Below are 27,431 nucleotides of genomic sequence, written 5' to 3'. Positions count from 1 at the left end.
GCAATTGCAAACGCCTGTGAACCACCTCCAGTTTAAATTCCATTTGGAAAATTTTGGAGGACCAAGAAACCAAGAACCAAGAAGCAATGTGTCCCAAACATTATGGTGCCCCGAAATGGGGGAACTATGTATAAACACAGTTGTAATTTCTACATTTTGGTGAACCCAAAAAGTATAAAAATGGCCTTTAATAAAATCTGACAATGTGCACTTTAACCACGTGATTTTTTTCTATTACAAATTTCAAATTGTGGAGTACAGAGGCAAATAAATAAATGATGGGTCTTTATCCCTAACATTACAGGGGTCAAAATTAACGGTTGCCTGGTTGGCAATGACCACCTAAAGTCCCGCCGGGCAATCTAAAAGCCATGTCATTTTGCCTGACTTGGCCCCCCTCTCTATCTCTCTCTCTCTCTCTGTCACTCTCCGTCTCCACCCGCCATCCGTGTCCGGGCCGACATGTCTCCGCTCTCCGGCCGCTCCTCATCCACCGCCTCGCCGCGACAGCTGAAACCCAATATAGAATCACTCCCTGGAGCTGGAGTAACTCCCTGGAGGAACTCTTGCTTCTTGCTTTCCTGGTCCTCCAAAAATATTCCAAATGGAATTTAAACTGTGGAGGGTGGATTTAAGCAAAAAAGGTTATTGGGGAAAAAAGAGCTACCTTAAATTTAGTTGCGTCTCGTTGGGTAACCATGGTAGGGTGAAGACTATTCCATGCTTTAATTGTAGGGGGGAACTCCATGGAGCAGCCACCATCTCTGGATAGAAGAAATTGGGTGACGTTTCGGGTAGAGACCGTTCTTTACACTCCCTCTGGTTTTAGTGTTTTTAGTTTAATTTAAAGATACGCGGAACCCGACCCTTTGGCCAACCGAGTCCACGCTGACCACCGATCACCCGTACACTAGTTTTATCCCACACATTAGCGACGCAAGTCAAGTGTGTTTTATTCTCAAGTAAGGATTTCATTGTTAGAACAATGAAATCCTTACTTGCAGCAGCAAAACAGAATATGTAAACATAGTACTCTGTAAACAATGTTATAAATGAGAAAAACAAAATAGTGTATATTTATATATGTATATACAACTGTGTGTGTGTGTGTGTATAATATATATACCCACACACACACACACACAATTTCCCTCCTGGGATCAACAGCTCTATCGTATAGTATCGTGTGTGTAGGAAGGAACTGCAGATGCTGGTTTAAACTGAAGATGGACACAAAAAGTTGGAGTAACTCAACAGGTCAGACAGAATCTCTAGACAAAAGGAAAATATTACGTTTTGGGTTGGGTCTGAAAAAGGTTCCTGCACACCTTTGGAATGTGGAAGGAAACAAGAGCACCCGGAGAAAACCCATGCGATCAAAGGGAAAAGGACAGCACCCTTAATCGGGATCAATTCCGGGTCTCTGGCACATTTAGGCAGCAACATTATGTCCAATGTACTGCCCCATAGTCTTGAACTGAATTAAAACCTACAGTAGCTGTAAAGGGGGACATAGCGTGACTTGGAGATTTAAGGCTGAAAATAGATAGTTTCTTTTTTTTTTTAGTAACCAAAGTTATCAACGTATAATTTTTTGTGTGTTGGAAAACAAAATATAGTGGCACAGCTGGTAGACTTGCTGCCTCACCCACCAGGGATCTGTGTTCGATCCTGTCCTCGGGCACTGTCTGTGTTGAATTTGCATTCTCCCTGCAAGCGTGTGGGTTTCCTCCCACGTCCCAAAGACGCATTGGCTTTGTAGGTTAACTTGTCTCTGTAAAATTGCCCCTAATGTGTAGGGAGTGGGTGCGGAAAGTGAGATACAGAGAGGGGTGAATCTCTGGAACTCTCTGCCGCAGAGGGTAGTCGAGGCCAGTTCATTGGCTATATTTAAGAGGGAGTTAGATGTGGTCCTTGTGGGATCAGAGGGTATGGAGAGAAGGCAGGTACGGGATACTGAGTTGGATGATCAGCCATGATCATATTGAATGGCGGTGCAGGCTCGAAGGGCTGAATGGCCTACTCCTGCACCTAATTTCTATGTTTCTATGCTTCTATGTTTCTATAACAGAACTTGTGTGAATGGTTGGTAGACAAAAATGCTGGAGAAAATCAGCGGAGTGAGGCAGCATCTATGGAGCGAAGGAATAGGCGACGTTTCGGGTTGAGACCCTTCTTCAGACTGATGGGGGGGGGGGGGGGGGGGGGGGGTGGGGGGGGAGAGAAAGGAAGTGGCGGAGACAGTAAGCTGTGGGAGAGCTGGGAATGGGAGGGCGAGGAGGGAGAAAGCAAGGACTACCTGAAATTGGAGAAGCCAATGTTCATACCGCTGGGGTGTAAACTACCCAAGCGAAATATGAGGTGCTGTTCCTCCAATTTGTGGTGGGCCTCACTCTGGCCATGAAGGAGGCCCAGGAGAGAAAGGTCGGATTCGGAATGGGAGGGGGAGTTGAAGTGCTGAGCCACCGGGAGATCAGGTTGGTTATTGCGAACTGAGTCGAGGTGTTGCGCGAAGCGATCGCCAAGCCTGCGCTTGGTCTCACCGAGGTTGATCATACGCTGAATAATCCAACCACATTTTTGTTTGGAAGAGGAAAGAAATAATAGAAATCGCGTTCATTGCAACGTGTAAAAAGAGTTGAGATACTGTATTGTAATTTTGCAGCATGTCATTGTAATATATATCATGTCTTGATTTAGTTTGTGACTTTATTTGAAGCAGATATAATATGTGAACGCTTCATTGAGCATAATTCCGTCTGGTAACTACGCACTTCGTCCGAGCACATTATTGCATGTGTCATGCAAACCGTCTTAAATGACCACCTAAACTGTCATTTGGCAACCTAAAAAGCTGCCTAGATTGCCCGGCTAGCAACAGAGAAAAAAAAGTTCAGTGAGAGCCCTGCATTATGGAGGGCACTGTACTTATGCCATCAAGCTCAACTTTAATACTGTTTTTGCAATGTCTGCTCGCTTTTTGTAGACTTTGCACGGTCAATTTGTAACACCTGATCACTGATCATTGGAAATACAAACATGGGAAGATTTTGTTAGGTTAAGAGATGGGATTCCAAATTCATAGATAATATGATTAATGCATTAGATAGCTAGATGACATAGGCTGAAAAATATTTACATTAAAATAAATCAGCTCATGTTTACTCTCGGATATTGGATAACTATTTTGCTTTGTAAGAACTTAAATGATCTTAATAATGTTTATTTTAAAATACAAATGGGGAGCTCTGGCCTCTTATTAACATAAAATGTAAATGAAAAAAAAAAACATAGGAATACATTTTCATAATGTTCTCACATGCAGATTGAAATAAAATTGATTTTCCTACATTTAAATCACAGATAACATTCCCACTTATTTTCAACACACTTGTCCTTATTTTCCAAAGGTGCAGCCTGTATCAAAATTTGTACTTTTGTACTTTTGTACTTTTGTACTTTTTCAAATAGGCAAAGCATTTAAAATAAACTGAATTTCAAAAATAGGCAGCAAATGTCTCAGATATAACATTGGGAATGATAACCCGCATGTGACAATAAATGAATCCAAATCTGGTTAACATGTTTGCAACTATAGCAGGCTTTATCTTTTCTAAATTTTCTTGTCTCCTTCCATAGCTCAGCTTTCTGATTTGAACATCTTTACTACCTAAACTGGGGAGAAGTATACTCATTTATAATTTTCATCATTTGGAATTTTCACTAAGCTTCTGAACAAATTCTGAACAGCCTCTTGTGTCAACAATGCTTTGTCCTTGGATGCAGTGCAAGATGGAAAAATAGTTAAGAACAGAAAGAAAACAGGTGACTCCGAATGAGGCATGAAAAACCTTGAAAGTGAAATGTTACACCGATGAGAAATTAAATGTGAATCAAAAGTTGGAAGGAAAATGGTTAAAATATGAAAACAAAGATGATAAAGTGTGTGATGGGAAGAGTGGAAAAAAATTAATGCAGAAGAAGCAAAAAAAAAAGAGCAGCCAATCATTATGTGCCCTTTTTCATTGAGATTCAGGAAGAAAAAGGCACAGGTACAACTTACTTAGGATAAGCCATCTTCTTTCCCTTAAAGGGCACAATTTCAAATTATCCCTATGCCTCACACTGATTTACAAAAAATACCAAACATAAATTCATTTACCATATACTTCAAACAAAGAAACAAAGCTTTGCCTGCCTTGAAGAAAGTAACAGATGAATCAAAATGTAAATTTATGCCAACCAGAAGGCATTGTATACAAACCAACGGGTAGGTTTACAATACTGAAAGGATTTAGTTGCACCTAAGGCTCATGCAGATTGTCAGTTGTTCTTCAGTCAACGTGGAAATAAAATGAGTGCCAGTGGTTTCTCTGTTTAGAGATAATATTGCTTACTTAGAAAAACCTCATTCGGCCAACACTGAATGATTTATAAGGGAAACATCAATTGAACAATTTTGCTAAATAAAGCTCTGGGGCACAATAGTGAAAGCAGTTTTCTTCAATAAAATATGCTTTTAGAATGGTGCTTCAGTGATTGCAAAACACTGGCATCATCCATCATTCCAAGTACAAAAATATTCAATGAGTTAAACAATGATCCACTTAGATTTTTTTCCCTTCTTCTTGGACTTTAATACATGTGATTCATTTTATGTTGTATCAATATGACTCCCTAAAATTAAAACCAATTTTTTTTAAATATTCCCGTCTACCCAAGAGAACACCTAGCAAATCTCTAGTTAGTAATCCAGTGACAATTTAATTGACGTTGAATATTATTCTTTTCTTCCAAAGAAAAGAAGGGCTGTCCAAGCGAATAAGGTGGTCCAGTGCCATATTTTAAATGGCTGACATTTACCATATCACACTATATTCCCAGCTTTATAAAAGGCAAATACTAACCTCGTCGGGACTGGAGGCTTGGTACGTGCGGTTTTCATCGCTGAAATCCTGATCGGCCTCAGCATATTCTGTTTCCCCACGCGCTTCATAGACAGGTGTAACATTGTGGCAAAGTGCAATGGCTTTTACAGCTTCGTGTATACGGCTGTGGACGGACTTGCGAACTTTTGGAGCAGATAAAGTACTTTTACTTGATGGGGTGGTGCTACTGTTGCTTCCTGTTGTATGGCTGTGCGAACTATTGCCCTTAAAAAGAAAAAAAAGTCAAATGCTTTCATTTTGTTCCCAGACAAACCAATACTTTTGCAATGCATGTGCATATAGTCAATAACCGATGGTCCCAGCAGGATGGGTTAGGACATGGAAGACAGAAACTGCATGGCAATGTAACCGCTTTTCATTTCATGTCAGATTAGCACGCCAAAATCCCAAAACATTAAAAAATCAACACATCACCATCTATATATCTATAAAACTCTGTGCCTGACGTCTGGCTGCCTTTCTGCCTTTTGATTCGTGCCTGTCCCCCCAGATCCTGACCAACTTTTACCGCTGTACCATAGAGAGTATCCTGACCACCTGCTTCACGGTATGGTACAGCAGCTGCACTGCTGCGGACAGGAAGGCACTACAACGGGTGGTGAAAACCGCGCAGCACATCATCGGTGCCCCGCTCCCTGCCATGGATGCCCTCCACCGAAAACGGTGTCTGAGACGGGCTGGGAAGATCATCAAAGACCCCTTACACCCCAACCATGGACTGTTTGCCCTCCTCCCATCAGGGAGGCGGTACAGGAGCCTCAGGTCACGTACCAGCAGGATGAGGAAAAGCTTCTATAACAACACAATCACACTGCTGAACTCGGAGTCCCGACGATAGACTTCTCTGGTCCCTCCGTCCCCCTTTGTTTAATCATTCTGTATTTCCTGATTATTCTGTATCTTCTCTCTTTCTATTTTTTCCTTGTTTTTTCTCTTTATGTACAACTACTACGGACTGACGCAAAACTGCATTTCGTTGTACTGATACTTGTATTTTGTGCGATGACATTAAAGTTGAATTGAATACTCGCAGATGTCCAATCGGAATGGCCGATGCTCGCAGATGTCCAATCGGAATGGCCGATGCTCGCAGATGTCCAATCGGAATGGATCCTTTTACTTTCTTCCTTTGATTCACTGCCAAGCCCAATCCAGACGCTCAATCTCTCAGATCTTTTCCATTTCGGTGGAGATTTTCTTTCTAAGTATCCGCTCCTCATTACATTTTGTCGCCTTTAAGTACACGTTTTTAATCAAATCCTTCTAACCCCCCCCCCCCCACTCACTCATTTTCTCGCCTCCTGCTGGCCAGCGACCATAACGGCTGCTGCCGCCCGCATTTCAACCTCAAGAGACGCCATTTAATTCGGCCTTTCAAGAACGGCTTCAGTTCGAGGGCCACGTCTCCCGTGGGGGCTGCGGGTAGGGAACGGCTACGGGTAGGGAACGGCTGCGTTGGGGGAGCAGACCCAACAGGTCTGCCAATGGTCTAGTAATAATTTACAATTGAACATACGTTTTGCAGAGAAGACCCAACTCTGTTCAAGCAGAATGGCACCACTGATTTTTAAAAAGAGCAATAGATATAATTTCACAAGGTCAATACTACTTTTCAATGAAATCCTAGAAATGAGAATTTCTCTTTGGACAAGCTTACGACAGTCAACATGCCTCAACATCTCGGCAAAAAATGGATCAGGTAGATCATCATGACTTTGTGTTGATAAAATGCTAGTTGAACATTTTGTACTTGAACACAATAACTAAATACAAAAGATTGTCCCCCACTTATGAGATTACCTCAAAATCAAACTCAGGCAATCCTCAATGTTTTGGAAGGAACTGCAGATGTTGGCTTACCATTGAAGATAAACATAAAATGCTGGAGTAACGGGTGAGGTTTCGGGTTGAATCCCTTCTTCAGTCTGAGAGTCAGGGGAGGGGAAAACGTTTCAGGTCAAGAGCCTTGATCAGACGCTGTCTCAACCCGAAACGTCACCCATTCCTTCTCTCCAGAGAGGATGCCCGTTCTGCTGAGTTACTCTAGCATTTTGTGTCTATCTTCAATCCTCAATGTTGTCAGTTCCTGTGTGAGAGTATTCACCCCAGTACAAGAAAATAATCATTTCAACAAAAAGCATCTTTCTTAATGCAAACATTGTGAATTACTTACCATTTACCAAGTTCAAAAGCTTGGTAACAGAATGAACAAAATTCCATAGCATTGATCTCGTATTCAAGTTGGAATATCATATATTGAATTGCAGAAAACTCGCACAATACAATTTGATATGAACATCTTACCTTTTTCTAGAATGATTATAATCCATTTTACTGCTTTTCTTTTTCTCATTTTACCTTAAACAGAACAAGACTTTCTTCTGAAAATGAAATAAGGGCCGTACATTTTCAGCTTTGTAATGGCATGATTGCTGATCAGGATTAGACAGTTTCTATGTTTTAAGAATAAATAAATATCATTCCCATATTGTAATCCATTCATTTAAACATGAATGGTAGCTATTTTGGACCCGAGTGGAGCTACTAACTTCCAGTTAACCGATTTTAAATTTGATCCCATTATGTAGAATATTATATAGTCCACAGTTGAGCTGATAGATATATATAAATTATAAAGTTTGCAGCTTTGGAGGAAAGAAAATTAAAAATAATCAATAGAGACTGGAAATAATACCTCACCAACAGGCACAGCAAGTTTCACAGCCAAGTTTCTCTGCCTCAGTGAAGGAGCAATATACCACAACATTTACAGAGAAAGTAAATATTTTTAATAAGCAGCATTAAATGCTAATAAAAATGTCAGTGAAAATTCGACAAATTGTACGCATATATGTGCATCTCGATTTAACAAAGAAGTTCTTATCTTTCTTGTCGACAGAGTACACAACAGGCAAAAATAACATAAATGACACAACCTCTGTATCTCCTTTGTCACATTAGATTGTTGGAGTCATGCTGCGTCTTTTACAAGCACCGACTCCGCACTGTCATGCATATAAGCTCCAATAAGATCCAGCTGCTTCTGACAGAATTTATCTCCTCCAGTGAAGCAGATCATTTTCCATTATTAACCTCCTACCCAGTGAAGGCCTTCAAGCCAGGATGTGAAATGACATACATCTCTGATCCCACCATCTCTATCAACCACTTTTCTGTTAACTTTAAGCTGACCTTACCTCATTCCATTTTAACCAGTCTCTTGTTGCCTGGGTGTGCTAAAATTACTGAACCGTGAACTTTCTGCCCATCAAATTACAGTGTTGCCTAATAAAAGGTTTAACTTTTTATTCATCTGACAGCCTCTTCAGTTTCAGGATAAGGCTGCATTTGTATTCTTTCAACACCAATGCTACTCCAACAGCAAATAAATTAAGCTGATTTACTCATCCTGCATTGTTGTGTGTATTGATGCTGGTATAATTTAATTTCACACAAATTCCATTAAAGATTATGCCCTGTGTCACAAAATGTTTCCAGTGGGGAAATATAATCAATTTACAATAGATTTGTGCTGCGTTACTGTGGACCTATTACACTATCATATTTATACAAAAACACTGATGCTGAAATCAATATCAAATCAAAATTGCCAAACATTGCTAACTGACTGGCAATTATATAATAATTAATTATCTAACAAAGACGTCTACATCAGATGTTCTTTTCAAATGTTTATATATCATCTTTTAAAATAAATCTATCCAGAAAAACATTGGGCACATTATTCTATATTGCTTCAATTAATTTCTGCTTCAACAGAAATAAAACTCCAGGAAGAATTATTTTATATCTTGCCATTTGAAAGGCATTTTTTCAGCTGCAAATGCTTCTTGAAAAATTACATTTATATAGTTTCAAAATCTCTGGATCCCCAAGGCACTTCCTAATGATTTAAGTACAATTCAAGCTAGGCACATTTCTCCCTTCTCTACTAGTGTTTTTTTATCATTAGCCTTTTCTTCAATAGTTGCTCAATCACCAGCAGTGATATCCTAAACTCTGGAACATCATTCCTGAATTCCTTTCGCTCCCTTATAAGATTAAAAAAAAACTTCTCTGCTTAACCAAATTGATCACCGCCTGCCCTAATATCTATTTACATGGATGGGTGATAAATGTAGTTTGAGCGCTCTCCTGTGAAATGCTTTGGGATCATTTTGTATGTTAGAATCACAACATATATACACATGTTAATGCAGATACTTTGTATACAGTAAACCCTCGTGATGATGGACCATGGGGAGGGAAATGTTGTCCATTATTGCCGATTGGCAGCCCAGCCAGGAAACTGCCGGGGGTGGTGTTAGCTGCCCAGCCTGGAAGTGGCCAGGGGTGGTGTTAACTGCTAGGCCTGCAAGTGGTCAGGGGTGGTGTTGGCACCCCAGCCTGGAAGCACTCAGGGGGGAGGGGGCGCGTGGGATCGGCAGCCCAGCTGAAGCAGCCGGGGAGGTGGTGCATGCCAGTGTTGGCCTCGGCTTCCCGGCCTGGAGTTGAATATCGGTAGGTCTGCTATAACCAAAATCCGTTATAAAGAGGTACGGAAAAAAGGTTTAGTGGATATTATAAATTTTGCAGTTCAATTCAATAAAAGGGAGCACCAAAAATCCAGCTACTTCCTAAGCATTTACACTGGTAACGGATTGGTGTGGAATCAGAAAGAGCTTGGTCATCAATTAGGTGGAGTAAACATTTGAGAACAATTATATAATTAAATATACTACCATTTTCATGACCAAATGACCAGTTGCACTAAAAAGTATATTTAATGTGCAGTTAATGACACAACCCTTTAGAATCCCATAAATCTCTTTTATGGTCTCAGGTAAAAGCATGTATAGTTACAGTGACAGTAAGATAGTATTGAATTCATTTCAATCTAATACTGTTCTCAGCTTTTTACTGTATATTACAAATAGCATGTGGAGTTGCATATCAAACTTTGAAAAGGCACCAAGTTAGGTGGCCCAGGTGGAACAAGAAGCTGCTGAGAAAGTGAGAGTGCGCAGAACGATGGCATATGGAAGTTAATATGTAATAAGCATATTTAATCAGAGAAACATTAACCACAACATTTTAATTACAAAGAACTAGAAATTGTGAAGAAAAAGTAAAAATAAATTTAGGTGCACAATAAGTCACCAAAATCGAATCCAAATTTCACTTTACATATATTGTAAACTAAACCATAGAAGTTTGTTAGATCTCCATAAAGAAATTTTGCATTACTTTATAACAGCCTTGATCAGACTAAGTACTACCAGACAGAAGGTTATAGGCTCAAACCCCCCTCCAGATACCCGGACATATAATTTGACACCAAGCAGTGGAGGAGTGCTATGCTGCAGGAACTATTGTCGTTTGAGAGAGGCATTAAAATAGGGCCTAATGAACATAGAAGATCTCATACATCACTTGGAGCAGATAATTCACCCAGTATTCCATACTACTATTATCTGCCTACATCACTAAAACAGATAATCCAATTGGTCATTTCACATATTTGAGGGACCTTGCTGTGCAAGAATTTGAGGTTTTTTCCATGTTATAATAAACAATTGTTACAAGCACTTCTTCAGTTTTGAGAACTTAAGTGCAACTTGAGGCAAGGTTCTTTCAGAATTTATCTTATGTCTAACTCATTTGCAAAGAGCTTTGCAAATCAGCACAAACCTAAGAATACAATTGGAATAAAACATTCCATTTTATAAAATAGTAAAGACAAAACAGTGCAGGAAACTAACCTAGGTCTACATTGTGCCTTCCCCCACAGTAGTATCCATTGTGGGGGGATGATTTTTTGTGTGTAATGTGAATATGTTAGTTTGTGTCCAAGATGGCTGTCGGAAGGGAGAGTGGACGCTGGCGCGCTTTAGCTGCCGCTGCTCTCTTCACATTGTGTTTTTGATTTTCTGTCTTTGGAGCGAATTCTGTCTTTAATTTGTGTATTGGTGATGTCCTTATTATTTATTTTACTCCGACTATATGTTTTTTCTCTCTTGTTAATTTTCTGTAAGGTGTCCTTGAGACTTTGAAAGGCGCCCGCAAATAAAATGTATTATTATTACATGGCAACCTCCTTGACAATTTATTATTTAATATGATATTGAATACAGCAACAGCTGGAAGTGATATTTAGTAACTGACGCAAGAAGCCAGAAGTTTAGTGATAAATATAGAGAATGAAGTTGGACATGAACAAAAATAGACATTCTAAATCATCATTGACGTCCAGTACTTAAATTTGTGGTATTTAAAAATGGCATCGTGATTTCTTCATTGAATACACCAGCTTTGACTGTCATTTTCGACTCATTTCCATGTTTATAGCATGATAGTATTTTAAATTAAATGCCTATTATTAGCACAGCTTTACATTTAAGGATCTCAACAGATGACAACCTAAAGGAGACCAGGAAAATTGTCCTTGGACAGAAAAGTCATGTGTGCTGTCCTGTAGCTTGACAGTAGATTTTGATATTGGGACATAAAGATCTGCTGACAACAAAGACAACAAGTTATTCACCATTGACAGTGACAGCTGTGTATCTATCAGGACTGTGCTTCAGTGTGATAGACCTATACTGGATGTGATCATTCAGCTGGATACTAGCTTGGAAGATTAAACCAGGTTTGGACGATCCAGTATCTTGGATATTCTGGTGCAGCATAGGATGGGTTTCAGGGTGACTCATAGAAGGTGAGGGTTGCCAGTACCACCTTGGGGTTGCAGCTGTAGCCCCTTCTGCCTACCTGTTGATCCCCAAGTACTCCATCCTGATTGCATCATGGGCTGTTATTTTTAAAGAGCTGGGGTAGTTCTGGGTATTCCCAGATCCATATACACCTTCTCTTGGTATTATAAAAGGGGCATCCTATAACAATGTTAAATGGCACAGTTAACTTCTCTTAGCAACTCTGTGTACAAGCGTAGTGACCACTGATGGGGCAGAAGTAACCCTTGTAGGGTTTCCAGGCAGCAAGTTAGATGTCCCAAACCGAAGGCCTTGTATTATGAACCTAGTGATGACATTGTAATGGTCATAAGTATGACTAGAATGGCAGTTCACAGCTGATCTGTAACATGCTCTTTAAAGAAACTCTCAGAGGTTTATTGTGATTAGACATGTAGGTTATCCAGATGGTCTTTTAATTTTCAACCCAATTAACGATAGCCTTGTTTATTCATTATTAAATCTGTCTCTCGGTCCTAAAATTAGACAAAAACAAGTCTAAATATTTCATCAGACTCTTTAAATTTCTCTGGAGAAGTCCATGTAACAATTACTAAGTAAGCTACAACTGGTAAAGCTCAAATAATAACAAAAATGCTGGAGAAACTCAGCGGGTGAAGCAGCATCTATGGAGCGAAGGAATAGGTGACGTTTCGGGTCGAGACCCTTTCTCAACCCAAAACGTTGTCTATTCCTTCGCTCCATAGATGCTGCCTCACCTGCTGAGTTTCTCCAGCATTTTTGTCTACCTTTGATTTTTCCAGCATCTGCAGTTTTTTCTTAAAATAATGACAATGTTTTTTGGAGTGATGGGGTGAAATGGAGACACCAAAACAATATAACACTGTAAAATTGTTACAGACACAAAGTGCTGAAGTAAACCATATGGTCAGATAGCATTTCTGGAGAACATGGGTAGGCGACGTTTTGGATCGGTTCCCCACTTCAGACTGATTGGAGAAGGGAGGAAGAAGAAAGCTGGAAAAGACATGGGGGTCGGACAAGCTAGGTAAGTGATGTGGATACAGGTGATGAGGACCTTTGAATGGCAGATGGGTGGGAAAAGACCAGAGATGGGAAAATGATTGTATGTGACCCAAGGAGAGCTAGTTTACGGGATAGAAAATTGGCCTCATGAAAAGAATCAGAGGGTGATAGTGGAAAGTTGTTTTTCAGACTGGAGGCCTATGACGTGGTGTGTCTTAGGGTTTGGTGCGGGGTCCATTGCTGTTTGTCATCTATATCAATTATGTGGATGATAACATACCAGGCACAATTAGTAAGTTTGCAAATGACACAAAATTGGGTGGTATTGTAGATAACGAAGATGGTTGTCAAAAGTTGCAACAGGATCTTGATTGGTTGGGCAGGTGGGCTAAGGAATGGTTAGTGAAGTCAAACCAGGGCAGGATCTACACAGTGAATGGCAGGGCTCTGGGGGCATTGTAGCACAGAGGGATCTAGGAGTGCAGGTACATAGCTCCTTGAAAGTGGCATCACAAGCAGACAGGGTGGTCAAGAAAGCTTCCAGCACATTGGCCTTCATCAGTCCGAGTATTGAAGTTGGGAGGTCATATTGCAGTTGTAGAAGACATTGGTGAGGCCACACTTAGAGCATTGTGTTCAGTTTTGCCCACCCTGTTATGGGAAAGATGTTAAGCTGGAAAGGAATCAGAAAAGATTTAAGAGGATGTTACCTGGACTTGAGGGCCTGAGGTTTAGAGGGGTTGAGCAGGCTGGGACTTTATTTCTTGGAGCACAGGAGGATGAGGGGTGATCTAATAGAGGTGTACAAGAACATGAGAGGCAAAGATAGGATAAATGCACAGTTTTTTACCCAGAGAAGGGGAATCGAGGACATAGGTTAATGGTGAGGGGGGAAAGATTTAATGGGAACCGGAGTGGCAACTTTTTGTTTTACACATAAGGTGGTAGATGTATGGAACAAGCTGCTGGAGTAGCTAGTTGAGGCAGGTACTATTACAACATTTAAGAAACATTTAATACATGGATATGGATAGGATAGGTTTAGAGGGATATGGGCCAAACGCAGGCAGTTAGGACTAGTGTAGATGGAGCATGTTGGTCAGTGTGGGCTAAGTTGGGCCGGATGGACTGTTTTCACACTGTATTACTCTATGACTGCAAGATAGGGAAAGTAGATGTGCAAAATGCGAAGGCAGAGGAAGGGATATAGACGGGAGGGGATGGGCGCCGTGCACTGGAAGAAATAGGTGCTCATCCAAGCAGGGCACAGGGGAGGGGCGGGTGGGGGTAAAGAAGGGGAGTGGGGCTTTGCATTGGCCAGTTACCTAACATTAGAGAATTTAATGTTCATACCATTAAGTTGCAAGCTACCCAAGCAAAATGTGAGGTGTTAAGGGAACTGTCCCACTTGGCGTTTTTTTGGCGACTGCTGGCATCATTAACTGATGTATCAGGCCACCAAATAATTTGCAGTGTGATGCGGCGTGATGAAGTATTGACAAGCAGTGTTTTTTCAAGTGTCGCAACATTTGTTTTGTCGCTTCTGTGTTTTGAAATGTTCAAAATCTTTTGATATGACGCTGGCAGTCGCCGAAAAAAAATCGCCAAGTGGGACATGCCTTTAATTTCTCCAATTTGTGTGTTTCCTCTCCACTTCCACCGATACACCTTTGGCTGGCTTAACATTTCGTGCTTCTACTCTCCTATATGACAGCCTTTTGTTCTCTTCGCATCTCTGGCCTTTGTCCACCCATCTGCCGTTCAAAAATGTCCCTCGCTTGTATCCACATAACACTTACCTGGCTCAGTCCCACCCTCTCTTTCACCACCCTTTCTACAATAAATCTGTAGAAGGGTCCTGACCCAAAAGGTCACCTATCCATATTCTCCAAATATGCTGCCCGGCCCACTGCGTTACTCCAGCACTGTATGTCTTTTTGTGTAAATCAGCACATGTTTCTGTAAAATTGTTCATTGTTACACAGCAAAGATTCACAAAACATTAGATGTAGCACATTTTTCTTTAATTTTTTATGTTATATATGTTAAGTAGTAATGTGTACATGATAAACTTCATGATGCCTTCAATAAAACTGAACTTCTGGAGCAATATATGATGTTCAAAATTACTACATTTCACAAAGAATAAACTTCTAACTTAGTCTTTCAGTTTTATAAAGTTATGGATTACATTTTTAAATCAGTTTGAAAGCACTTAGATTTGGAATATCTAACAAAACAATGAGAAATCTGCAGATATAATAACTACCCAATATCTTTGTTTTAATCTCACCCAGTTTCTATAAACACGAGAACTTTACATGCTGTTGCACTGTACCCCTTTAGGCAATCAACGATTCTCATGTCCCCAGCACCTGTCCAACTTTTAAAAAGACAGTAAGACTATGCTGCAAGGACCAACATTTAGGTGTTGAGAGAGGAAATGGATTTCACTTTTGGTCCAGTGATATTCTGTGACAATATGTAACTTCAGGTTCCAGTGATAACCTGAATGCTCAAGCTGCATTTATAATAACTTTATTAATCATATTAATTTAACCATGCTGAAATTGCATATTGGTACCAAGCTGAATGAATAGTCAAAATCCATCATATGTAAATATATCTACCACTTCCACACAAATTCCAAGCCTCCATCAACTATATATATATATATACCACCATCCAACTCAGCACTTTTGCCCATCTGGTGTACAGCTACCGTAAACTAAGTGAAAGTGAATGTATTCAACATATTTACATATTTATTTACTGTATTTATTTAACACAAACTAAAGCCCCATTAAAAATTATGTTTACATCCCTGAAATTACTTTAAAAATCTCCTGAATATAATTCCTCACTTGTTGAAAAGAGAAACATTATCCACTCTGTTGATGTTATATTTATATGTTCCATAGCCACAGGTAGACACAGAGACTTGCTCCAATCATATTAGCTATCAGACTGTATCTGTATATTCTTTAATAATTGAAAATGAAAATATATTTTATTAGAATTTAAATAGAAGGTAAAACATTGAATGCTAGTTAACAATGCAGAGAAATCTATGTTTTACTACCAGTTATTTTGACATTTTATTTCAGTAATATCCTATTACAGACCCCATGCCTTGTTCCATTCCACCAAAATTAAACATACAGCTTGACTTTTTCCCCAAGCATCTACTCCTCTTTTACTCAGCCCCTAGAATTAGATGAAAAAGGGTGAAGATTTAAATATAGCCAGAAGGGATCAGTTGGGCCGAATCGCCTTTTTCTGCACAATATATTCTAGGTAACCCATAGATTGAGCAGCAACTCCTTGGCCACCGTGCAGTCGCTAGCATGTTGCCCACTGACCATTACTTAGGCTTGAGCTGAGACAGTCTCTCTCTGTGTGCAGCATTGCAGCAAAGCACCACACACAGCATCCAGTATATGTAACTGTAAAATAGACCTAGTCAACTCTTCCCTTACCTCAAGAATGCTGTGCCAAATGTGAGATCAACTAGCAGGGTCTGGGCAATAAATTAAAAACCTTCTTGAGCTGCACAGCTCACATTGCCCATTTAGGCATTGGGGTGACTTGCGCCTTTCAGTGGATTAAAAAAAATTGTAAAGCTGTTCTCTGATCAACATGATCTGCAGCAAATTCATTTCAGATTCCTTTCACTCCGTTTAAATCCATTACGATTCTATTAAAACCCTAATTTCTTCACAATTAAATACACAATAGAAATAATTTGTTTCAAAATGAACAACTGAAATATATACCTGTGCATATGAGCCAATAATATGGTTTTGTATTTCATCCATTGTGTCAGTCCCATAAGACACAGTGCCCAAGTGGAGACGTTTGAATACCATCTCATTCTGCGTAAGGGTTCCTACAATAAGCAGAACAGAGAAGAGTATAGCCACAATTGCTGAAATTTACCAGCAGTATCAAATTGCATTTCAATGAAGAACATTCATTCAGACCTGAATAACCGTATAATTATACAAATAACTCTTTGGTACAATTTACACTGGCCACAGTACTGTACTGTTTTCATTGTTGCAAATGATTTTTAGTCTACAACTTAAATATGAATATGTTAAGGTTATATCAATAAACTGCTTTAATATTTAAAGAGGTGGCCATTAAGCACTATGTGCTTAGGTAAACATACTGAACTTCAAATTATATGCTGAATGAACAAATTGATTCTTGAATGAACCATAAAAGTGAGGAGAAAACTTTAAGAGAATATAAGGAACGGAGTCCTCAAGTCGAAAAAAAACTGGGCAGGTATTGCCACTTTTAGGTGGTAAGCAAATACAACAGCATTGCTGTAAGACATAAAATTACATATAGCTAATATTGGAGTGGAATATCTCTATTCTCACTGGGAGAAGCAGCATTAACCTAATGTATAACATTGCAGCAATGTTGTTCTGGTATGGTAAGTGTGGTTAAAAATAAAATCACTGTTGCAGCATCCCGCATTTAAAATGTCCTCTCCAAGTCATTCATTCCTCTTCTCATTTTGTTGGAAATAACATGGGGGGCAGTTGTTGCACACCCAAGCAGAGTTCAAATCTTCACCATTTCAACTCTGGTCGTCAAAAATAGCTTGTAAACAACCACCCCCATGTCAATCAAAGTTGGGTCCACAGCCATGTGATTAAAACAGCTAATTAATTGGCTGTTTTGTGTGAGGGTTTATTAGCTGCCAAGCTAGTGGATCCCTGAAGTATCAAGAGCGAAGAATTTCTCAGAGATCAAGATGAAATCAAATTTACCAAAGCAGAAATACAAGCCGAAAATTAATACAACGGCTTCACTCAATCAGCCTCCGAACAAAAAAATGCCCATTCCCTGATAATTATTTAGTTCTATTCCACACTCTCACTTGAATAGACTCAACAATTATTCCCAGGCATCTATCAGTATCTTTCTAACCAGTTGCTAGAAAGTGCACAACAGCAGGACAGTGATGCATTTCAACAATTTCCCTTGTCACCCTGTTGGAAAGAATCAGTTTCCACTCTGATAAACTAATAAGAACTGGGGGAAATGGTCATAATGCTTTAATATAACATGTTTCCAGGTTTCCTCTTCAGATCAGTTAGATAAAACAATGCGATTATTTCTTAATGTATTTAAAAAATAACTGCATTGTGAGACACTGTAAAATAATGACATAATGAACTTCAATTGCAAACTAGGCAACTGTTGAGCAAATTATAAGCTGATCTCTTCACACAAGCAAATGTCATGTTCCTCAAGTTTTGATTATTCTTCAAAAAAATTGGAAAATAATTATTTTCTGCGTTTTTAGGTTAAGGGGACATTTATATTCCAAATTTAAATAGTTTCCCTGAAAGGTTAGACATTTACAGATCTTATCCAGGCCCAACTTATAGACAACCTATACATATGAGCGGGCTTTTGGGAGACCAGCGGGGTGGGTGGGGATGGATCTGCTGGCTGCTGCAGAGCAAAATACATCTTCTGAGCTAGGATTGGGGCATTTCCACAAGCTGTCTCTCCCCACCACCCTCACCTCCTCCCTCCAGGCAACAACAATCGGTGGCTGAGTCGAGCTGAGCTATCAGCACTGAGCAGTCACTCAATTACTCGCTGAGAGTGGCTGATGGATTTGTGGAGAGGGAAGCAAAGAGTTATCACTTTACATCTATAATCTATTATCAGAACTTAATCTGTTCGAGTGAAAAAAATACTGGCGAGGCTCAAAAGCAACCACCTCAACGTGGTCATAACTCCTTTCATGTGCAGGGTGGGGTTGCAATTTAACATTCTCTGCTCAAGATGATATCTGACAAAAAAGCATATTTTGACAGCTGTAATTAAATGTTAATCCAGATTATGAGGTCAGGGCCTCAGAATAGGATTTGGGACCACACTCGTGTGAGTGAATGTGAGAATACAGCAGCACGTGCCCGATTTGAAGAGGCGTTGCCTCGCATCCTCACGGATGCAGATTGACCCCGGATGCTATCTGCGTGGGGTTTGCATATTCTCCCTCTGAACACATGAATTTTGTGCGGCCGTGCTGATTTCCTTTTAAGGCAGAGTCAAGTTTGTCGTTTAATTGACCACTGTAAATTGTTTGTGTGCAGGTGAGTGGTACAATCTAGAGGTAGGGAGAATTTCATGGGATTGATATATCAAGTGAATGTGTGATGGTCAGCATGGACTGGGTGGGCTGAACAGTCTATTTCTATGCTGTATAACTCCATAACTACATTTCAATGTTTCCATCCATTGCACCCTTTCAAATAACATTATTATTTTGTATAAAATAAATACAATTTTATAGGAGACAACAGTTCATTAAGTGTTCATCTTAACGAGAGCAATCACAAACACATACTAGGTTCGTCATCATAGTGCAAATCTGAAATTTTGGGGGAAACTTTATTATAAAAAAACATACTAAATTCAAGGTCTGCTTGTTGATTTATGTTAATTCCATGCAAATCATACTGTTTTCGATTGTCACATGGAAGTAATTGTTCAACCTGAGTAGAATACATCTGCGTAGTGACGTGAATACAAATATCGCTGTACCTTAATTGGTATACGTGACAATAAAAGACCTTTGCAACCTTTGAAAGATGCAACTTTATGGGACAAGCTGCTACCCTTTGTGAGATTTTCATATGTTCATACAAATTAATCACCAAATTCATCTGACAAACTGGCCCTATATTAACTGTATGAATAAAAAACCCAGCATTAAACATCATTAATAAATAGCTGAACTCATCACTCCACCAACATGCAGCTTGGCCATTTCATTAGAATTCCCCTGACTTTAGTTATTTACTGAGATGAAATAGGTAGATGATGTGCATGAAACAGATTTTGTGCTGCCACCTTTAAAATAATGTCAGCTTTGGAGATGCTTAAGATATAATTATTGCCTGCAATATTCATTTATCACAAAAATGTTGTTCCAGCTGCTTGTACCATTAATGACGTTATAATACAATAGAGATAAATTCCATTGACACTGGGATTAATTTATTGCATCATTAGGGTTCACCCACAGTTACCATTTAAAAGTTATGAGCTCTCCACTGCATTGTCCTGAAACAATAGCTTTATCAAAAGCAAGCATTGGGAAGATTAAAGCTCTACTTGCAGATTAAGTATAAATTATCTGTCCTCTTGTTTCAGCACCATTTATTCATTTATCACATAACATCTAGTATTTCAGGTCAGTGTCAATATGCTCTGCATCCTCTCAGTTAACAGATGTCTTCTCTTGTCAAATGAATTACTTTATGTTTCACGCACTGGTGGACGCAGATGTGTCACTATAGCAACATCATCAATTTCAGATCTTACCGGAAACATGCTCTCCAATCAAACCTAATTATACCACATTGCTTTCTTGTCCTACAATAAGGAAACTATAATGTAATTATTGGGACACTTCATTTTCTATTCTGCCATGGCAAATGAGCAAGCCAAAATGATGGACGCTTCTTGTCAGAATGCTTACTGATGAAGCACAGACCCAATTTGCAGTCATACAAAGGACTACCTTGCAATTAAGATAGACTGCAATGGTCCTCAGATGCAACAACTTAAATTCTGTATGGTTACTAATGGCTATTCTTTTTCTGGAACTTGAGGGGGAAAGAAAATCACCAAACAGGTGTTTGCTCCAACTAACATTTATGTTGGTTCATAAATAAAGCAGAACTTGTACTATTGATGTCATTTAATCTTAATTTTCAGACTTTTTTTCCTTGCATAATCATTATCAATTAATGTGAACATCAATTAACCCCTCAAACAACAAAACATTTCTGTTGCAAATTCTCTGAATATTTTTTAAAAAGTATTGAATTTAGGATGACACTTGCTTTACTATTCCACAGGCAAATGTATACAATAGTTACTCATAAAATGGGAGGCATATAGGGGAAGTAAATGACAGTATGTTTCCTGCTGGACGAGGAGATTGGAGCAATAAAATAAACTATTGGAAGAACATAGGGACATCTGTGGGGGTGGGGCAGAAAATACATTTCAGATCGAAACCTTACATCAGGACTGAGACTGGAGAGACAGGATATTGGTTGAGCCGAATGATGATGCAGAGTTATTGTTGCGGGTGGTGACTCAAAGGAACACATCCTGTATGGATGTGGGAGGTGGCTGGGAGGAGATGAAAACAATAATTCCAGAGGCTATGCAGATGTTGTACTGTGTTTGAGTCATATTGCGAGGTATACAAGGTGAGCAGAATGGTTGAGAACTCATGTGGGAAATTTTGCACTTCATTGATAGGTTCAGGGTATGAAACAAGGTACATGTCAGGGAAGGAGGAGAAAAAGACCTAGAAGCATTTGATATGAGAAAGGCCTTGCTTATGATACATAGTTGGAGCAGAGGGCAGACTGTCCAGAACAAGGGTTCCCATCCTGGGGCAAATTTACCCCCAAGCGGGTACATTTTGCCTACTCTGGGGGTAATGTTGTTGATTCTGGAATTGTATATATTTTTTCTCATTGACTGACTGGTTCTGGTATAAACCAAGATACATAGAGTTTGAGTATGTTCATCATTAGTTGTTCATAAATAAGTGAAATAGCATTGTTATGTACTATTAAAGTTGCCTGGGGTAAACGGGATGAAAAAGGATGGGAACACCTGTTCTAAAGTGGGCACAGAGGCAGTAAAAGGCACAGTGGCACCACCTGTGGGATAAGTGCTTGATAAAATCTGGGCACATGGTTGAGTGACTTGGGGTTGGGAGTGAGGTGTAGATGACTAACGATTGTCAATCCACTGGTACTATGTTTTGGAAAGTCGGATCAAGCATGAAGAGAGGAGTATGGTCCGTATCGGGTATGGGCAGAATGAAACTCCACACAGAGAAAGGGCTGTTTGGCTCAAAGGGAGTCACCAGGCAACCTCTCATGTATTTTGCAGAATACAGAAAGGCAATTTACTTTACACAGTTATTAAATAAAAGAGTACACTGGAAATCTATCATAAAAATATACTTTTAAAAAATGCAGTAAGATTATATTAGCAGTCAGATGCACTCAGGAATGGAGAATTAAAAAGGTGCACCTTAAGGTAATTCTTTAAAAAACTAAAGTTTGAGATTTATTGGGCATTCATTGATGATTTGCAAAGATCACAAAACAGTTTGATAAAAATTGTATATGACAATTTGTCAACTATAAAGCAAATGTTTTGTTTTTTTTGGTTCACACTTTGATTTACTTAGTAATTTTTACCCCACTGAATTTCTCTCTATTATTTAAAATGTTCAATGTTTTAGAACACTGCACCAACTTTATTCATCCAAATGGCAGGACAAAAACGTTCAGAAATGTCTCAAGCTCAGGAGATGGCATCAACATTACCTGTCTTATCTGTTAATAAATAAACTAAACGCCCCAGTTCTTCTGGTATAGTGCTTGTCCGGACTACCGTGCCGGGAATGTTATCATCTCTCATGATCATCCAACCATACGCAGCTTTTCCCATGTCGAGATTTACCCGCAAACTGTCCAAATGAAGAGGAAATAGAGAAGGTCACAAAAGGCAAGCAAGAAGGTACAGCAAGTAGTGGGGAGTTAACAGAACCATTAGTTATTATGAGGGAACTGGACACAAGAATATAGAGATAGACACTTTAACGCCCCCTCCCATTCCCATACTGACCTTTCTGACCTGGGCTGCCTCCACTGTCAGTGAGGCCCAATGTAAATTGGAGGAACAGCACCTCATATTTCGCTTGGGTAGTTTACAACCTAGCAGTATGAATATTGATTTCTCTAACCAAATAACCCTTGCACTCGCTTTCACCTCTCTCTCCATCCCTCCCCCGCCCTCGTTCTGACTAGTTTCACTGCCCTGATTAATTTGACTGATTGTATCCCTCCTTGTCACCTTCCCCTCAGCTAACAATGAACCATTCTATATTTCCTTATTATAGTCTGCTTTGATCAGACGTTTTCACACATTATCCTTCCATATCTCTAGACTCCCTCTCCTCTGAGTCTAAAGAAGGGTCTTGACTCGAAACATCATCCATTTCTTCTCTTCAGAGATGCTGCCTGTCCCACTGGGTTACTGCATCATTTTGTATCTATCTTCGGTGGATAACCAGAATTGGCAGTTCTTCTTGCACATGAATAGGGAGGTTGTACTTCCATTGTGAAGAATATGCAGCATACTGTGTACAGTAGTGGTCCCCTCACTTAAGGAAGCAGTTCAGAGAAAATCTACTAGACTCATACCTAAAATAGGTGGTTACACAGAAAAGCTGGAGAAACTCAGCGGGTGCAGCAGCATCTATGAGCGAAGGAAATAGGCAACGTTTCGGGCCGAAACCCTTCTTCAAATAGGTGGGTTGAGTAATGAGGAAGCAATGGATTACCCCTAGATTCATACCTGTGGGGGGAGGGGGGAGAAGAGAGCTGGGAAGGAGTGTGGTAGGGACTTGATTGAAGCATACGTTCCAGAGAGGTTTTGACAGGATGAATGTGGAGCGCATGTGACTCTTGTGGGAGAAGAGGGTTATTCCTTAAAGGCAGAGGAGCCACTTTTCTCACCCACTTTCAAAGGATCACAAATCTTTGGAACACTCTCTCTGACTCAAAGAGCAGTGGAAGCAGTTTTTGAATATGAAGACGAGGTAGGCAAAATCTTCATTAGAGATGAAAGATCGCTGGGATCAGGCAGAAATATGAAATTAAGGTTATAATCAGAATAGTAGAACAGGCTCAAGGAGCCAAGTGGTCTATGCCTGCTAATTTATATATTCCTATTATGTAAAGCTAATCTCCCCAACCTATTTCATTTTTGTCTCAAGAGCAATTTTAGTTATTGTCAACATTATTTGCATTATATTCTTCATGCACTGTGAAATGATAGCACATTGCTTTATACGGATGATTAAAAAAAAGTTAATGCAATTCCACTCATGACCAAATTATGAGAAAGTGGTGCGACTCGGGAACACGAGAGACAATTAAAATTGATTTTGAAACTAAATGTTAATGCAATTGGCAAGCATAAAACAATCTATTAAAGCGATGAAATGAATAAGGCACTTAGGAGAACAGGATTTTACATTAAAAATGTTATGCAATTACAATTTTTCTATTCAGTGCCTCGTTTGCCAGTTATTATTCCAGTAATTTCTTTATGTCACTTGTTAGCACTGAAATTCAAACCATTGTAATAAATGAATGGCAGGAACAGTGCAAGTTTCACAGCAGTTTGATCCTTCTGGGACTGGCAATTTTTTTTTCTTATGCTACTATAGTTTCACGATAAAGATCAGTTCCTTTCACAATTAGAGCTAGGTATGAATTTCAACATTCACGTTCAGTGATTCAGGGCAACCTTTCAAAAAAAGAAAAATCTTACCTGATGGGAATGATATAGGAAAATAATAGGATGAACCGGAATAGGTATCGATACCAAGGACCTACAAATCCTTGCAAAGCCACCATAACAACTGATAGCACAACTAGAGCAAAAAACAAAGCCTTTGTCAGTCGATTTAGCTCCAGATCCAGTAAGCCGACCTGCAAGAAATCAAAATAACAATTGATCAATCCATGCACTCACTGAGTGTACTGTAGTCATTTACTACAAAGTTTACATTTGCATTTTGCATGTTAGGAATGCTTAAAACATGCAGCACTCCTACTTAAATCCTTATTCTATAAGAACCTGCATTTTTTTTAAAGTACAAACAAAATAATACACGTATGTTGTACAACCATAATACAATGGTGGTAGTGTGGTGGAGGTGGCCATTGCCAATGAGTGGAACCCAAAACACAACTTTGGATAATGAAGACAAGGAACAGGATGGAAATGAAATACAGCAGATGGTTCAGCTGAAGCCTTTGGGAAAAACGGGAGATATTTGTATGAGAGCAGGAAAGGAAGGCCTTGGAGAAGTCCTCTGGCTCTGTCTCATTTGGTAATAATGGAACTGGGCAAGAGAAGGTGCAAGCTGCCTTACAACCAAAGAGAAGAATTGGAAGGGGATGGTAGAAAATTGAAAAGGGTGAAACAGGGAAGGGTATGAGAGAAAAAGGATGAGTTGTGTAATGCTATGTCATTCATGTTTTTCCAATTAGGCAGCAGAGTGGAAATTTGATTGGAGGCGTCAAAATAAGGAGTTCTGGAACAGAAGGACGCATTTTACCTGTTTTGCTTAACTTTTATGTGTTGCCTAAGTTTATGTGCCTGGGATGCTGCTGCAAGTAATATTTTCATTAAACCTGTACCTCACTGTATTTGTGCATATAGCAATAAAGTTGACTTGACTTAGAGTTATAGAATAATTCAGCACAGAAACAAGTCCTTCGGCCCAGCATGTCCATGTCAATCAAGATGCCTCATCTTAGTCCCATGTGCTTGCATTTGGCCCATATTGTTCTAAATCTTTCCTATCAATATACCTGTCCAAATGTATTTTAAATGTTATTGTATCTACTTCAACTACTTCCTCTGACTGTTTATTCCATATACCCAACAACCTGTGTGGAAAAAAAATCTTCAGGTTCCTATTAAATCTTTTCTTTCTTACCTTAAATCTATGCCCCTTGGTTCTTGAATACCCTACCCTGGGGAAAGAAATTCTGTGCATCACCCTATCTGTTTCCCTTATGGTTTTTACACACCATCTCTTACTCCCTCACTGTTTTGCATTCTAAGGAATAAAATACTAGCCTCCCCACTTCTCCCTGTAGCTCAGGCCCGTGTATCCTGGCGACAGCCGCAAAAATTTACTCTGCACTCTTTCAAATATATTGGCATCTTTCCAATAACAGAATGACCAAATCTGAACACAATACTCCAAGTGTGGCCTCAGCAACGTTTTGCACAACAATAACATAATCTCCTAACTTCTGCACTTAGTTCCCTGACCAATGAAGGGCAGTGAGCCAACAATCATCTTCACCGCCCAATCCATCTGTGATGCTACTTTCGGGGAACAATGCACTTGCATCCCTAGATTCCTCTGCTCTACAACACTCCCCAGGATCCTATCAATTACTGAGGTCCTGCCCAAGTTTGATTTCCGAAAACGCAACATCTCACACTTATCTGAATTAAATTGAATAACCATTTCTCAGTCCACTTAACCAGCTGATAAATATATTTCTGTAATTCATGACAAACATTTACACAGTATATGACATCACTTATTAGTGTCATCTGCAATCTTACTAATCACACCTTGCATATGGTCATCCAAATTGTATATTCCCAACCAAAATCATGAGGGGAATAGATCGGGTAAATGCACAGAGTCTTTTGCCCACATGAGGAATTGAGAACTAAAAGACATAGGTTTAAGATGAGTGGGGGAAGATTTAATGGGAACCTAAGGGATAACTTTTTAATTACACAAAGGATGGTGGTTGTAAGGAACAAGCTGCCGGAGGTAGTTGGGGCAGGTACTATCGCAACTTTTAAGAAACATTCAGACAGGTACATGGATAGGATAGGTTTAGAGGGATATGGGCCAAAAGGAAGCAGGTGGAACAGTGTGGATGGCACATGTTTATTGGTTTGGGCAAGTTGGGCCAAAGGGCCTGTTTCCATGCTGTAATGAGTCCGACTCTAAATCATAGATATTTGGTTGGAAATAGTTCATTTGGGAGGAAAAGAAAATAAGGACACTGGAGGGAAAGATGACAATTAGTAAATAGTGATCTACGCTGTGATTAACTATTGGAAGAGGTTAATTACTCAGAAGTGGATTTCTTTTTTAAAGGATGGCTTAAAATACAATATGATTACTATCCTAATCAAAGTTTTAAGGAGTAATTTGTTTTTGATTAATTTATGAGCTTTCCCAAAATAAATCAAATTACCCGTGCAGTTTAGATAAAGCAAAGAAGCTTTATTGTCAATTGTCAATTTTCTTCTTTGAAATGTATATTCTCTGAAAAATTACAAATACTTTCCATGTTTCCATGGCTTCATGAAACCCATGACAACATTGCACTGATAACTTGAGTCCAGTCTGCACAGTTTTACTATGAATGAGTGATCCAGAAAGGTTTCATTTGTGACATTAAGATATAATGCAAAGTAATGATCAAAGGGAAGAATAAAACGGAAAACGTAGCCATTTTATTAAGTGTTTAACATGAGATCCTGAGATGTTTACGAAAGAGAATCAATTTTTATTTGTCCTAACTCACAGGATTCCAAAATGGCAACCATTCTTTCCATATCCCTTCAATTATCATCCAGATGCAGTAGTCTATGCTTCAATTGTTACCATTAGAAAAGCAGCCCATGCGTTTTCTGCATTTTCTCTTTTTCTTTAATAGAATTAAGTCAAAATCTCTAATACCTTTTCCCCCCAACAAAAATGAGAGAGTTTACTCCTAATCATTGTCACAATGTAATTTTCAAAGCCTCTTAGGTTTCCACTTAGCACCTGTTTCAACAGAAATAATCAGTCCCTCTAATTTCCCATCTCTTACAATAACCTCACGTAATTATACCCGACACACTCCACAACTCAAAACTGGAAGGCACTCAAACAAATGTCTAATGAAATGAATTGTACCAATTAATTAATATATTTACTCATTCCTTACATTTGACTTCTTGCCCATATATATATATATAAATATATATATATATATATATATAAAGCTAAAAGTACTCCTTTTTAATGGCTTTACCTACCTGCACATTGTAGGGAATGATGCATCTG

The 27,431-nt window shown here is 39.2% G+C and overlaps 1 protein-coding gene across 2 annotated transcripts in view; it reads right to left on the bottom strand.

The window, feature by feature from the left end:
* The window catches only part of atp9b (ATPase phospholipid transporting 9B), a 334,567-nt gene that overhangs the window by 63,958 nt on the left and 243,178 nt on the right, over positions 1-27,431 (bottom strand). For both annotated transcript variants that reach the window (XM_055634761.1, XM_055634763.1), the window contains exons 12-15: positions 24,104-24,264; positions 22,090-22,232; positions 16,465-16,577; positions 4,908-5,153 (exon numbers count right to left, since the gene is read on the bottom strand). In XM_055634761.1, the coding sequence (XP_055490736.1) occupies positions 4,908-5,153; positions 16,465-16,577; positions 22,090-22,232; positions 24,104-24,264 (663 nt within the window). The remainder of the gene's footprint in view (positions 1-4,907; positions 5,154-16,464; positions 16,578-22,089; positions 22,233-24,103; positions 24,265-27,431) is intronic.

Source organism: Leucoraja erinacea, chromosome 4 (assembly GCF_028641065.1).
Source record: "Leucoraja erinacea ecotype New England chromosome 4, Leri_hhj_1, whole genome shotgun sequence".
In the NCBI taxonomy this organism is placed as follows: Eukaryota; Metazoa; Chordata; class Chondrichthyes; order Rajiformes; family Rajidae; genus Leucoraja; species Leucoraja erinaceus.
The sequence above is the reverse complement of the archived record's forward strand: the minus strand, read 5'-3'. Positions and strand labels throughout refer to the sequence as shown.